The sequence below is a fragment of the Grammomys surdaster genome, unplaced genomic scaffold, assembly GCF_004785775.1.
Source record: "Grammomys surdaster isolate TR1022 unplaced genomic scaffold, NIH_TR_1.0 62, whole genome shotgun sequence".
In the NCBI taxonomy this organism is placed as follows: domain Eukaryota; kingdom Metazoa; phylum Chordata; class Mammalia; order Rodentia; family Muridae; genus Grammomys; species Grammomys surdaster.
In genome coordinates this window covers 28,491,001-28,507,778 of record NW_021604564.1, presented here as the reverse complement: position 1 = coordinate 28,507,778, position 16,778 = coordinate 28,491,001, and the positions used below count along the sequence as shown (strand labels likewise).

Below are 16,778 nucleotides of genomic sequence, written 5' to 3'. Positions count from 1 at the left end.
TTTTGAACTGTGAGGTTTCCTAGGTAGGCCTAGGGTTCCAATGTGTATTACAGACATTCAGAGAGAAGTTGAATGGTCCGAGATTAAAAGCGAGGCCCTCCTTCAGCCTTGAGGAAACAACTTTTAAGCTACTACATGAAACGATCCTTATTCAACAATTTCCAATGTGGTAACAGTAAGAATGTCTACATTTGATAATGAGCTTTAGATGTATTCACGTCTGATAAATGCATAAAAATGTACCAGTACCATAACTGGCTCTTAAATAGTTGTTATCTCTGTCTGCTATTATTACTTAAAACACATTTAATTTATCTAAAGCATAACCTTCTATAACTTAGTCAAAACAAACTTGTACTAAACCTTGAGATTTAGGTTATAGATTAATCATTCTATGACTTTCATTTCAATATGTATTATATTTGCTCTCAAAATTCTTACTTTTCCTGACATAGTTCACAACATCTAGAACATCTTTGGTCACCATCTGGAAAATCATGTAGATAATATACAATAACTGGAATACGTAACACCTTCATTGACTGCATTATAAGGAATTGTTCCCAAAGATCGTTCTAATAAAGTAACCATCTTTCTTTTTTTGATATGATGAGGAAATTAAAATAATATAGCCTGGAAAACAACTGTGAAGAGAAAAATGTTTAAATCTATACACTACAACAATAAAATTCACAAGCTAATTAAATGCAAAAATGGAAATATGTCTTAACATTTTATACTTCTATGATTGGAAATGGCACTATTAAATGCTGAAAGGTGGATCATTATAAAAAATGTAATTTATTTATGAACATGAAGTATGACTGTGAAATAGGTGTAAGAATACTATGGTTCTTGAGTAGAGATCGGCTACTGGCCTTAGTATTTAGATCTTTGGTTACTAAAAAAAAATAATTATATTTAGGTAAATAGATGGAGATAGATAATCAGATAGATATATAGATAAATATATATTTCTCTTGAGGAGTTGAGTTATTTGTGAAATAAATTTTTATATAGCTGTAAAATTGAGGTAGAATTGAGATGACAGAAACACACAGAATCATAAACTAGTGAGAATGTTCACAAAGAGTCAGATAAAAGCCTGTTACAGAAAGTAAATTCTACACAGTTTCTTGGGGGTGCTTCAGACAGGCTTTGCCACCATTTGATAATTTGTCTGACTTAGAAAGACAATAGTACAGCATACGGATACAGGCTGACTGAAAGAATCAGGTACAGTAGATAATTTAGTGAAGGAATAGGTTGACAACATCCCTTGGCTTTCATGTGTTTGGATCCTGGCCTAAGAAGAAACAACATCTCTCCTCTACCTCACAGAAATGTGTGAATTTCCGATCTAAAAGCCATTCGCGTTTTCTGAAGATTCAAAGCATCTATGTTTCTCACATGAAGGTAACAATGATATTTACTGAGGGTAACAATATCCTACCAATAGTCACAACTTTCACTAATGGTTAATCACAACTGTCAACATATAGATGACATATATTGTATTAGACATTGATTTGCTTAATTCTTTTAGTTCCTTTTATTTTTGCCCAGAAAATGTGGAAATTATTTCTTTTCTATAATCATAAAATTTATTATGTTATATCACATACTAAATCGAAATTCTTGTGTTCAAAATGATTCTGAGTCATTGTTTATTTTATGTAATCAACTATCTTCCCTCTTTATAAACACACAAGTTGAGTAAAATAAAAGGACAGTGAGATTCAAGGTTGTAATCCTGGCCTGTAACTAGCACCATCATACTATAAATGAAGCTTAGTGTCTGCTGTACATTAGGCATTTGATTCTGTAATTTCTTAATGGATAAGGGGGGAAATGGGAATACTGTACTTTTAACACGTGTGCTCTGTGAAAGAACACATTAACTGCAAACCAAAATAGTGATTTATTGTAAAAAGAACACATGGTGTCTGATTTTTCTCTCTGAATGAGAGAGGGCATAATTAATTCTATTTAAGCTCAGGATTTTAATTTTGTCCATACTCAGGATGATGCCATTGTTCCCGTTTTAACTGAATATGCATACTTGGCTGCTTTCAATATTTAATGAGTGCTTCCTTTGGACCACTCTGCTTTAAATATGCTAAATAATTTAATCTCCTCAATGAGCTCCTGAGAATCTGTGTTACAGATAAGAAAGAGTTACAGGAAAACTAAAGTTTTGAAGAACACATAGTTACTGTCTGGGTCAACCTCAATTTGTTTGTCCACATAACTGGAGATCTTTACCTCATCATAACACCTTGGACATGAGGGACTACATCAAGACTACCCTTGAGAAACCACCCTATGGTGTAAGGACAGATAAGATAAAAATGAATACTCTAAGTAGAATATGAAAAAAATGAATCACGTATTTGGATACAGTACTCCAAGTTAGAATAAAGTCAAAAAGGATAAAAATTAATGAAATATGGCCAGAACACCCACTCACCAAGTAGCAAGATAATATATTAATTTCCAGGGTTTTTATACACATACAAATGGACAGCTTGAAGTACCATCGTCTATAAGGATTATTTCTAATAGAAAGGCAGTTCATTTGCATGAGGCCTGTGAAGAACGTGTATAAGGACTACACCATGCTTCTTCACTGTTTAGAAAGATGGAAGGAGGAACAGAATCCTGACTGTATCTGAACATCATAATGTGCTGGGTAGGACAACTCATCCCCATTAAGTGAGGATGAGTTCTGCTATGTAGGATCATGAGTCATTAAGGACACCTGTGTTCCTTATGATTTCAGCCAGAGTTTTAATACGAGTTTTAATTTTCCTCTGGAGACTTCTTAAGAATACTATAATTTCTTTACTTAGTACATTAGTTATATTTTCAATAAAGTTATTGATCTTTCTATTTACTCACATAACTGTGGTAAGTTATTGAGGTGTATTTTTCTTGTACTCCAGTCTAGGCTTGAGACACTGAGGTAATGGGATTATACACCGATGAAATTAAAGAATGAAACACCTAAAATGTAGCAATATTCAAATATAATCTTTTAAAAACTGGGTTGTGCTGTTCTCAATAATTCACAGAGTAGCTTAAAGCACTGATTAGTGCTCTCTCTCTCTCTCTCTCTCTCTCTGAGTCTCAGAGCCTTCCACTCTCCTCTCCATCTTCTTCTCCTTCTCCCGCTTTTACTGTTCTTTTTAATAATTTTATACTATCATGATGGTCACTAATAATAAATATAAACTTATAATAAATAATAGTAAATAAAAAGTAGTACCACTTACTGATAGTCCTTTAAAATTAGAAAATAAGTAACATATCTTCATGTTAGGTTAAAATGATTTAAAATTAAGGCTAGAGGAATATGATCTATATTTTAATTTAAAGAAAGTATATTACATATTAGATACCTTCAGTACTCATAAAAATATAATCACTACGAATGATTAACAGTATCATTATAAAATAAAGAATTTAAATATTGAAAAATCAGATTACTAACCTCTAACAATTTTAATTATGAAGGAAGAAAATTAAACTATTGAATACCAGGTACTTCCTACAGATAACTCAGCAAGATAATCCTTACTTCAGAAAAACGCTGTAAATTCAGTGTTACTATAACACAATAAATATATTCATACCATTCTATTAAATGAAAAAGCCTAGATCACTCGATTCCTTAGTTTAACTCAAGTTGTTAACAATTGGGTTTCACTCTACTAATCCACAAAGGATATTTCATGTTGTCTACCACCAAACAACTCTTCTGTTGATAGGAAATTAAGTATCCATAATATGATTATATATTATCACACACCAAAATGTTCATAAATTTGATTCCAAAATTATTTACTGTAGCCTGAATTTACTAGCTTTATCCTGTAGCCTGGACTGATCCCCACTGACTGACCCCTTGAGGCACTTCGTTGATTTTGTCTTTACTTCATTCTTCTATGATACATGATTGATTTAAGTTTCTGCATCACCAGGTTAAATCAACCATTTAATTCATTCTCTAAATTGTGAACCCCAAATAAAACGATTATATATGCCATTTATGCTCTGCTAACTGTTAACATAGTAAGGAAAGCATGAACACTACAAGGTGAAAGTTTATCACATGTGTGACTTAATTATGACAATTAACAAAAGTGCTGTTTTTTTTTTTTTTATTGTGGTCTATTTTACACACGACCAAAGGAGATCTTCTATTTTTCGGTAATCCACTGGAAGATAACATAGCATCAAATGTGGAAAATTCTCGTGTTAAGGAAAAAAAGTAAATTAACCCGGACATTGGTGGTGTGATACCTTAGTCCCAGCACTTGGGAGGCAAAGTCACATGGATCTCTGACTTTGAGGCCAGACTGGTCTACAGTGTGAGCTTCAAGACAGTAGGCCTACTACAGAGAAATCATGTCTCAAAAAATAAAAATAATAACAATAAATTAATTCAATAATAAGAATGCTGCAAAATAAGATATGTTAAATTTCTATTCACTGGTTAGTGATTTGTGTACTAAGATATGATATTTAAGTGGTCTGGAACATCATTTTAACATATCCAATATTTTTATTCTATACATCCATAGTTGATACACGAATACTTGTTTGAATTCTAGACAACTCACCAAAGGTTTTGCTTAAATTATGCTTTTGCTGTTTTTTTTCTATATCATATTATCAATCATAAACCATCAGGTAAAGAAGATAGAGGCCTCAAGAAACTCAATTTTTTTTCCTTTAAAATTCTAAAGAAAGAAATCTAAGGAGTCAACCACAGAAAACGAGAAAAATAAAATACTGTTTTCTCAAAGCTTCTCCTCTGGACAGCTGAACCTTTTCCCTAATTTGCTGGACTCAGCTAGAGAATAACATTTTGTAGGAAAAAGCAACATCAAGGGCCTAGAAAGTGGGATTCTGTCAAATCACAGATGGCATCTGCATATGTCTGTAGCTTGTGAAGCTTTCCTGTAAGCTGCTTCTCTCTCCCTCAGGAGCAAGCACCAGTGTTCTGACCAGGGCTTTGCCTACAGGATTTTACTTCAGCATTCAAGAGTCTGAAAGCTTTCTTTTCTTCACTGTCCTCTTGAAGACAGAGGAAGTGATCACTGTAGTGTGTGTTTAAAAACTTAATATTTATGATATTATTTCTCCTCTTTTCTTCTCTATCGGCCGTTCACCTATTTTTTTTAAAAAATTCTCTTCAGATGTGCCAATTTTCATTACGTTTATTCCTTAATTTTAAGTTCCTTGAAACATTATCAAAAGGAGAGATGGCTCAGTGGCTAAGATTTCTGGCTGATCCTCCAGAGGTCCTAAATTCAATTCCCAGCAACCACCTGGTGACTCGCAACCATCTATAATAGGATCTGATGGCCTCATACATAAATAAATAAACTTTTTAAAAAGTTTGCCAAAATTGTGATAATTCTCTAGTGTGTTCTCAAAGACATGTAAAGTTCTAGTACCTCGATTTTATTTCACATTCATTACAATCAAAATTTAAGTTGACATATTAACTCTGTTTCTTGAAAATCTACTAAATCAACAGTATATTATGTTTCAGTCAATAAAAACACACAAAGATAAGAGCCTAGCATCTGAATACTAAATATTCAAAAATACCTCCTTGCTAAATTGTACCTTTTGTATATATTCGTAGATAAGTTTTACTGATAAGTTTTCCAGTATTATCAGAACAATGACTTGCTAATGTGCTTTAGTAGTATTTCATACTCCATTTATTTTGTTTCAATAACAGAAGCTCTTACATACAAATAGAATAATCAGTGTTTTGAGACTGAAACAGTTCTAAATGTGAAGTGGCAGGGACTTGGAGAGGCCTTGGGATACTTCCATGTTTTGGGACCTGGACATAATACTAAGAGATGTTTGGACACTGATTACATAGGGGTTCCTCATCTTGAAGAAAATTCTTAAATTATGTATTTATGAATTATCAGTTCAATACATATGATACTTTGATTTAAATAATCAAATATTTCCAGTTTTTAAAGCATATGTAAACAAAAAATAAGTAAATTACTTGTAAATATAAGTAATGTTGATGCAACTAGTGGGAATTGACAAGCAACTAGAAAATCAATAATAAACAGATCTTATTTTAAAGGATAGAGTATTTATAAAACATTTATAAATGTGTTATTATAGAACTAGGCAGTATCTAATTTTTGGTCCATATGTATTTATTAGTCTTGTATTTGTCCTAAAGGAAAATTATCTTTTTAACAGACACATGATTAAATAAAAATTATACAACAAGGACTCTGAATTTACTTTTAAATGTTTGAGTGAAGTAAAAGTTATATTGGATTTTGGATGAAATAAATTCAGCCAAAATTTTATGGAAAACAGAATTTCAATATATAATTTCTTTATACTTTGATATGACTAGACACATGTAAAATATAGCTTAGTAGAAAACAATGACTCTTATGTAATATATTTCTGACCATTGTTTCTACTAGAAAGACTGGGTTAGATCAATAACAAATAGACAAATAAGTTTACATTGAATATAATCATTTCATGTATAATTTGAAATCTAAATTTATATGTAATAAAGTTCAAAGTTTCACCATTAAAGCTTTGCCTTCATTTCAGATCACCTTACCATTTTCCATACAAATTTTCTAGACTTAAGATGTACAGCAGCTGAGACACTATCACAGTAAGTCTCATATTTATGGACAGTCTCCCCCAGCCCTTCCTGTGAAACACATTTAGCGTAAAAATTCGATAAGTCAAGATGTCTTTGTTATATTTATTTAGTTTATTAATGTTATAATGGACTCTTGATCTTGTGATGAATAGTACTTTAAAAAATAAGCCAGTTGTATCTTTGACTAGAGATGAGAAAAGAATCAGGGTGCAAACACATCAGTAATTGATTTCACCCATTGTACATTACTTCTATACATCAATGATTTCGCCCACATTGAACTATAAGATATATCTAAATATCCCGACAAAGTATTTATAAAAATGAGTTTTTGTAGAAGGAAGGGTTTACTTGGACTTCTGAGTTAGAGGACAACTTGAAATATACTTCAAGGCCATGTGTAAAAACAAGCAAACACAATTTTGTAGATTCTATCTGATGACACAGGCCAATCATTTCACCATGAGGTTACTGAAATGGGAAGACCTTGAGTTAGACAGGAGCCTAAGCTACAAATACCTTGTCTTATACATATGCTTTTGTAGAATAAAGTAGTGTCTAATTTTCATCCTAAATAACATAGGCACTGACCTAAACATGAAATGTAAAATAGTTACTGATAAACTAAAGTTAACTTTAACTTTCCAGTGTATGTATCATGTACCATTTAAGTACTCAACACAAGACCTATGACAATCGAATGTATGATTTAGGCAAATAAAAACATTAAAAGGAAAAAATGCTGTACTAACTAAACTAACTAACTGGCTTGTTGAAAAACACAAGACTGAAAATAGAAATGCAGTTTGCCTACACTGTCATAGTTAATTTGTCGTTATTCTTGGGCATTATGAACTGTTGCTTAAAAAGAATAAGACTGAACTTAAATAGCAAATGGACAGACTAAAACTATCAGCATCACCTATCAGGTTTTTGACAGGCAAGGTGTCCTGTTAATGGCTGCAAATGAGAGAGGAGCTGATCAAATGTATTCCTTGGTCAAATATGACACCAGCCAGTTCTACCTCTGATAGCTGATAGAAATAATTAAAATAAAATTTAATAACATACAACACTTCTGTGTGAGTGTGTTATGTGGGTAGGCAATGCTTCTATGTGAGTGGATGTGTCCACAAAATTTAGTCACAAAGAGAGAACATAGATGTCTATTTATGATCACTTGCTGAAGTCAATGACTTAAAGCTATAATTGATCATTTTGAATGATCATTTGAATGATTAAAATACTTCATTTGACACAGAAACTGTCAAAATTATAGTCAGCATTATCCTTTCACAGAGTTCAAAACTGTGTCTGTGAAATAAAGCATATGGGTAAGGGCATTGCTATGTAACACATGATGTATGTATTGAATGTTATATGATGGATCAACTCTAGGATCAGAGCTAAAACCTCCATTTTTAACTTTTTTTTTTTTGCTATATCAACGTCTTTTAAAAATAATAACATCCTGAGAGCCAGTGCTTTCAAACTTGTATGTCCTCTCCACTTGAAGTGACCTAGATTTTCCTTTGCAGTGACTGGGTAAGTCTTAGGGAACCTCAAACTTCAAGTGCTTTTTATTCTTTGCGTAGCACCAATGTAATTCTTATTAAGCTGACTTTAGACTTTATTCACTTGTATTTATTCATCTATTTATTAATCTATAGGACAATTTTCTTATGCTAGAGACTGCCCCTGCCATGTACCTCTGTAAATGTTTGGCAACTTTTATACCACTGAGATCTATGCTACAACCTCTTTTAATTTCTGTTTTGACATAGTGTCTTTCTACGTCATCCAGGCTGGGTTTGAACACTCGTTACAGACCAGGTTGGTCCAGATCTTACCTTAAAATATTGAGTAGCAGATTATATGTCAGGCCCAGTTTTATAAAATAATTTAATCTTAAACAATCAGTGTAACAATCTTACATAATTTTCAAGATACATTATCTAAATGACTTTAACTCCACATAAAAAGGAGTTTAAAAAACACACTCAGCCAAGAAAAGTCTAGGACACTGAGTATTGAATATTGTTTAATTATATTTATAGGCAAATTACTTTGCATGTTCCAGGATTATCTACAAGATATTTATAACTTAAAGTATTCTTATGTTGATTCAGAAATCCTCAGTATGATGCAGCAGAGAAAATAATTCCATATGTAGGCGTTCCTTTTCATTTAACAATTCTACTTATGTTTAATTGATAATCTTCTTTTGTTAGACTCTTAAGATGGACAAATGCTTAAATGGGTTTACTTCCAATGTGCAAAACAAGAAAGAGGGTGGAAATGATCTGTAATATAAAATGAGTTATACAAAAATGTTAATATGCTAAAAGTGAAAGTGTTCAGGAAATACATTTCCCTTGGTTACACAAAATCTCACAGCAAATGAAATATTATGTAAAAGAATAGCTAACTTTATCTGTTCCCTCCTCTTTATATTCTTAAATGACAACAGTTTAACTAACCGTGTACATATGCTTAAAACCATAATTATAAATGGCCTGAATAAATATGGAAGTTATATAAAGAAATAGATTAAATCTAGAAGAACATATGTGAGTCTGTGCTTATTAACTTCATAGAAAAATGAAAAATTGAGAATAACATATAAAGTACTCATAAACAAGATGCTAGAAGAAATTCTACAGACAAAGTAAGAAATACAAGTAATTAAAATACTAATAGTTATGAATCACTTTCACATATCCTTTGGATGTAATATATTACAAGAACAATTTAAAAAATTTAAACTCTAAAAACATTGAAAAATAAATTATAATTTAAATGCCAGATTAAATGTATTTCAATATCCAAAATCAGTTCATATTCTACTGCCCTCTAAAATTCCTACATATACCACCTAGATAAGGGATTAAATTAATTTAAAATTTTAAGCTCTAAAAGTAAATTTCTGCTTTTTTTAGAATTATTTTTTAAATAATTTATTTATTTTTTCTCAAATCGTAATTCATTAAATTTCTGCTTTAAAAGAGCAGAAATTGTGTTTATGGCCAGATGTGTGAATGAAATCCACATACTTAAAAGATATCAATTCTTTACAGTTCATAAGTAATTTAATACATAATATCATTGCTTCAGAGTGGACCTGGATATGCCAAAACAATAATTGCATCAGGGAAAAAATTACAGGACAGAAGTAAATTTCAGCAACATTTGTAATTGCTGGGAAACTACAAATTATCTTTGGTAATGATTACATAAGTTTTTTTCTCAGTATAGATGGTTTTGGCAAACCATTCATAAGATTATCAAAATCAGGTCTACTGAATTTAAAGCCATATGTAAATGACATTTTAAATATTGCAGCATTATAAAGAAGGCAAGTACATTGACTAAAGTAGCTATAAAAGTTCTTTAGCAAAGAGACCAGAGCTTTCTTAGACAGACAGTATTTTTGACATCATCCAAATGTAAAGATGCACAAAGACATAAGGTTAGCTCTGGGAAGCGTGTTGTCTAAGTGAGACGCCACCGGCATTGACTGATGTGAGCATATTAGCAAAGTACTGTGCTTCACAGCTGCCTCTCAGAAGAGCTTTCATAACTTTAAATCCTATTATTTAAGATATACCAGAAGCAAAGCGTTAAAGAATAGAGTAAGGACCAGTAATTTTATGTCCCTAGAGTTAAAGGAAGGCTCCAGGTAGCTACTGTCTTCAGTTAAGTGAATTAATGATGGAACCTGGGAATAGATTAATGTTTTCCACAGATGCAGAATATAACAGAGATTTAGTGAACCTCAAATTCTAGCAATAGACAGGATTTGCATCTGGATATGTGCTGTGATTTGTTTCCTGTTAAAATGAATAAGCTATTTGTTTACTGGAGATTTCTTCATAATCCTTGAGTCAAGGAATTTAGTAAAACAATAGCACCACTAGAGTGAGTCGATGACCTTGGATTTGTCAAAAAGGAATAAATTGAAATTTTAAGTAAATTGGATATGGGTGTGAGGAACAAAAAAACAAGAGATTAGCAAAAATCCTCTCAGAAATATTTAGCTAATAAGAGAACTTTGAGGAAAGGAGAACATACAAAAATGTAGGAAAGAAAACAAAATACTTAGAAGGCTTTCATTCATTTACTTTTGTTACCAACTACATGACGGAAATGTTTTTGTAAAAGACTTTATTAACAAAATAGTTAATGTGTAGATTTAACATCGGATGTACTGCTATACTTATGGCATTAAAGGAGCAGAGCTATCCCAAAGATAACATCACACGGGGGATGTAAATATGCTACTAATGAGTATCAGTAAGAAAAGTCATTTTATTTTGAATTCTGTATATGCTCTGAACACACTATTGAGTTCAGCAAATTACGAAAACTCACAGAAGGCATACTGAGATAATGAAGACATTGGGAAAGATGTTACTAAACAAAGCATGTTCCTCACTTCTTATCAGCTCTAGGCTTGAAGTACTCAGAAAGAGATGCCAAAAAGATCTTCTTAACAAAACTGGATTTACTAGGAAGATATCTAGGTACACTGGCAACAATAATCCAGATGCAGTATTTTAAATTCTGATATCTTTTTGTTGTGGTATTAGTGAGCTCCAAAATTTTAAAAGAACTCACACGCTGATAAAAAACAGAGTAGGAGAGGTAATGTTTTGCTGAGCAAGGATTAGTCTAGATGCTTCTAATATCGAAGCCAGATGGACTACAGTAAGTTTACGGAAGTCACTCCCTCTAAACAAATTATTCTCAACTTGTGGGTTGAACCACCTTTGGGTCAAAGGACCCTTTCACAGGGGTTATCTAAGACCACCAAAAACCACGTATATTTACATTATGATTTGCAACAACAAAATTACAGTTGTGAAGTAGCGACAAAAGCAATTTTATGGTTGGCAGTCACCACAACATGAGGAACTGTATTGAAGGGTCCCAGCAGTACGAAGGTTGAGAACTACTGATCTAAACTAATAAATCTAGAAAACTCCATGGGTTTAAGAAGATTTCGAGACCACTGCATCAGTGAAGTTGAATTACTTCATTCAATATGTTGAACATGTCAGAAATCTATATCACAATTTATGGAAGGAAGCTTGAGTGAAAGAGGACATAAATAAACATATCTTAAATTTAAAAAATCATTTGAAATTTTCTTTGTTTATTCTTATGCATTTATTGCTGCCTTGTTTCTGCTGTCTAAATTGTACCACGCTGATTCACTGACAAAAATCTTAAGAGAAAAATGTAACACTAAAATATATGCAGGACTGGATCCAAATATATCTTAGCATTGTTTTAATTATTCAGGGTTTTGTCTCTTATATAAGCAACACATATCCTAACAACTGAATTCCTCAAGCTAACTTTTAAGTGCACATGTGTGTGCATGCGTGTGTGCATGTGTGTATATGTATGTGTGTGTGTGCATGTGTATGTGTTCGTGCACATGTGCTTACACATGGACATACTTGTAGAGTGTATTGTAGGCTCAGGTGCAAACCAGCACATGTTGATATTGTGTCTTCCTCAATATACTGCATACCTTATTTTTAAAATATTTATTCCTTATTTTATTTTATTATTTATTTATTCTTCTAAGATAGGGTCTTTCACTGCACCTGGAACTCACCAGTTCACCTAGGTTAGCTAGTCAGCAAGCCAAGGGGCATAGTCTTCTCAGCCTCTCCATTGTCGATGATATTTCCATTGTGTTTGGGTTTTGACAGTCTGTACTTGGGCTGGCCTGCTTTCAAATCAAGCAAGTAACCCTGTCTTCTATCTCTTCTTCTCTGTGGTAAAATGTTTCTGTTTCTCATTTTCTGATTCTAGTCAGATTGTTTGAAGTAATTCATTGTTTCATTTGATCTATTTCATCTTCTCTGTGCTAAAGTATTTCTGTGTCTCCTTTTCTGATACTAGACAGATTGTTTCAAATACATTGTTTCATTTGAGTGATGTAATTGCTTTAAATAAAATCTCTATAATTAAAAACCTATCCTGAGAATCCTTATGATAAAAGTTCAATGTCCTGTCCACTCTTTATAGAAAGCCTTATTTGATTTTAAATTGTTGTTTTTAATTTGGCGAAATCAGTTATTAATTTTAAACGTTAAAATTAATTAAATTTAAATTTTAAATTTGTAAATTAGAATGTCTATTACTCTGAAAAAATGCAAGTGAAGCTAAGCTAAATGGAAAACATTCAGGAAAATCTGGGTAAGATGTCTGTTTTGTCCGCAGTATTGTTTTGCTACAGGTTTGAAATGTATAGTTCTGTAATAAAAGTAGGAAAACACAGATTATGTAATTGTGTTTGTGACTAAGGAAGTGTTGGTAGATGTGGCCAGTTGTTTTAAGATCCATTTCAGTAAGCAGATCACGCAGAAATGTGTGGCTGTATTTCTATGTGCAAAAAAGAAGGCTGACTTTTTTAGACGGCCACTTCAAAGTGAAAATCAATTCCAATGTATGCAAGCACCTTGTACCTTTTCTTTTTTTCTTCAAAAGTTAGTAAAGAGTTTTAAAAATAAAAGAAAAAAATCTGATGTATAGTACTCAGAAGTTACTGGCTTAGACAAGGATCTAATTTGTATTTTTATCCATGTTGCCCTTTCACTTCATTATTATATAAATTATAGTTATCTCACTAGACATTTTTGGAAACTTTCAAAAATTACTAAATATATAAGCTACTTCCCTAAACATCAAATGTGCATTATACTCATTATAAAACTAAATGCATAGTTAACAAAAGTAAAACAGCAACCTCAATAATTATCTAAACATTCTGATTAAAAGCAAGTAATTAGTGTCAATTTTTAGCTTTTTTAATCACATGAGGGATGTGATCTTTAATTTAGAAGATGGGAATATATCCATTCCTGATGTTAAATCCTCTCACCATATGACAGGGCATGGTCAGGAACAGCTTGGGTGCAAAGCACATACTACTCAACTAACGATAAAATTGACTAGTCAATTAAGTTAAGGTCAAGATGTAAATTTAAAGATAATTGTCTGAGTCTAACGTGTCATAAATCTCTAAAATATTATTAATTTTTAAAGGAAGAAATTTAGACAAATTCTAGGGTTAATTAAGTATATTATAAATACAACTAGTTTCTCAGTGTTTATTCTATTCTTGCACCATATTTCAATCCAAACACTGAGGATTTAGAACAGTATCAATGGGCTAAAATGGATAGTGACCATTTTATATAGACCATGATTAGAGGCTAATTTGATCTATAGACATATTCAAACAATACACGTACAAATCTAAATTTATCTGATACAACAATAGATTCTTATTTGATTATGTTAACAAACATAATAATAAAATCAATGGTCCCTGAATTCAGGCTTCTGAATGAGAATAATAGATTCTTATGAAATAGAAAATTTTACACTAAATTCAGAACAGTACTGTTACTTATGAATAAGCATGATTACTATTATCATTATTAAAAGTAAAAACTAGTCAGTTAATACTTTCCTTCATATAACAATTTTATATATAAGTGTAATGTGTCAAGTGTTGTACTCATTAGTATTATAAAAGAGAATTTGCCTTTCTGTTATCAGTGGAGTGTACTTTCCTGACAAAATGTCCTTAGAGAAAATCTTACTATTTATTTAAAAATATAAACTTTGACTCCTTAGAATTATATATCCTTTGATTTTTTCCTATTGAAATTATTAATAAAGGTTTTCCATAAGATACATTCTTAGATTTGCACAAAACAATGAAGGAATATTCATATTGTTTTAGAAACATTTTATTTTTAAGAGCAAATAAAGTTTCAAATCAATAATTCAATTTAAAACTCACCATTGTCCTCCTTTATAAACTTTGAATTTTGCTCACTTTGAATTAACTAGAATGTGTGAATATGTTTAAATTTAGATCTTAGATTCTCAATAATTTATGCACTTATTCTTTGTACAGTATAAATAAAGGCTAGTCACATATTAGTGATTCACGAAAGATGTAATTAACAGGCTTTGAAATACTAAAGTAGGATCTCCCATGGAGTCAGTGGTATTCCTATGTAAGTTGAGAATCTGGACACAATCTTTCATAAAACAAAAAATATTTACCCAGTGGGGTTCTTATTGTCTGATATGAGAAGCCATGGCCTTATGGATTTATTGTGTGGTTTTTTGCGAATCTGTAAATCTGAGGAGAGCCCCACCTGTTCTTATTGTCTGATATGAAAAGCCATAGCCTTATGGATTTATTATGTGGTTTTGCATTACATAGTCGTAACAGCTAAATGTGAGTCTCTCTCTCTCTCTCTCTCTCTCTCTCTCTCTCTCTCTCTCTCTCTCTGTGTGTGTGTGTGTGTGTGTGTGTGCGTGCGTGTATTCAGTTTGAGTTTATTTTTTCAATTTTTAAATCCTTCCTGTTTTACTAGCCTCAATAGAAACGATGTTTTTATTTCTCATTCGTAGTTTCTAGCTTATGTTGCAATGGACATTTTTCCTGATACTAGCAGATGAAAAAAAAAAGATTTTTCAAGACTCCTTAGATTTTGATTTTTGATCAGGTGGCCTTGAGTTTTACATCTATGAATTATTACTTGCATGGCTTAACCAAGATCGAATTATAAATAGTATTCATCCATTATATAAAAGGAAACGATGTCATGGAGCAGACATTAAATGGGATTTTATTACCAAGATCCTTGACAGAAACCAATCACATAACTTCCAAGCATTTTTATTGGTCATAATTATTGTATAAGATAATCCACCTAGAAAATATAACTTCAATATTGAACTAATGTTGTTTGTAGCCTCAGTGCTACAGGATCATCATTGCCTCTGCCATACAATACCTCTAGCTCTGACTATGGACTTGAGTCCTTACCAGCAAACCACTAATATCTGTAGTGAAATCTACACATGAAGTCTACACTGCTTTCTAAACTTAGTCTCAAGTGTTTGACATACTAGGAAAAAATCGCGGTCAGTTGATGAACCCAGCCAATAGCATTAGGAAACATGAGCCTAAGCCAGGAGACATAACTCAGAGGTACAATGCTTGCCTGGCATGCACAAATCCTTCAGTTTGAGCTCTACAATCCCTCGAATTCCCAAAAAGACTCCACTGATAATTTCAAGACACGGGTTCCTCTGCCTTTGGTTATCCATCTACAGAAATCAAGTGAGCAAGGCTGCCACACTCAAGATAAATAAAGAACATTTGAAAATATTTTCTGTATAAAGCCAAGCATGTATTTTGTTGTTAATAGAGCCCGAACATCAGAGCACATTTTCTTGCTAACTGTTCAGTTTTCCATTCTGGATTACTGCATAAACCTAAAAACAATTTTCATCAAATTATTTTACGTATTCAAACTGTTTCCAGAAATAAGAATGTGGAACTTCACTTCATAAGAGGAAATACTTTGATGTAGACTTCTGTGTGATACTTACTCAAATATGGTGGTTTGTAAGGCGCTCGTGTATTAGACAGCAATCCATCCAGCTCCTTCCTCTCCAGGGTGCCATGTAGGGCCTTCTCTTTGCCAAAAGTAGAGAAGGAACGCTCTGCCCCAGGCTGGATTTCAGGAGGTTCAAAGACCTCGGTGTCTGGAACAGAGTCCATGCCGGGGACATGCAGGTTGCTGCGGTAATCTGCAGCCTGGCGTCCATCCGAAGGGACAAAAGAAGGCATCCAGCATCGGTCAGAGTGGCCCAGCGCTTTACATTCCTCAGTGCAGTTGGAGAAGAGATCCATACCTGAAGGAAGAGAAATCATAGAAAGGAAAAGGGAAAAGACAAGGAACTCCAAATGTATTCAACATGGCAAGCTGTACGGTCAGGGAAAGTCAGGTAATGTAGTAGTGATAGATGAAGACATTTAACCAAATACGTTTTCTCTTAATCTGATGGAAACCAGAAATTCTTAATAGTATTCTCCCTGTGATTTAAAACAAGAGTTTAAAAAACAAAAAAGCATCTGTAAATGTAAAAGATGAGACTGTGGCAGAGAAGTCACAGTTTCTCTAATGAGAATACTGGTGGGGGAAAAAGCGCTGGCTGTCAACATCTTAAAAGTTGAGAAAATAGTGAGTAGAAAAAGAATATTACAGAA

General features: G+C 32.4%; 1 protein-coding gene across 3 annotated transcripts in view; it reads right to left on the bottom strand.

The window, feature by feature from the left end:
* Positions 1–16,778, bottom strand: part of Pcdh10 (protocadherin 10) — a 56,698-nt gene that overhangs the window by 26,391 nt on the left and 13,529 nt on the right. For 2 of the 3 annotated variants that reach the window (XM_028764279.1, XM_028764260.1), the window contains exon 4: positions 16,118–16,423. In XM_028764279.1, the coding sequence (XP_028620112.1) occupies positions 16,118–16,423 (306 nt within the window). Of the gene's footprint in view, positions 1–8,707; positions 8,983–16,117; positions 16,424–16,778 lie in introns of those variants that run through there. The other variant, XM_028764268.1, reaches the window with a different exon arrangement.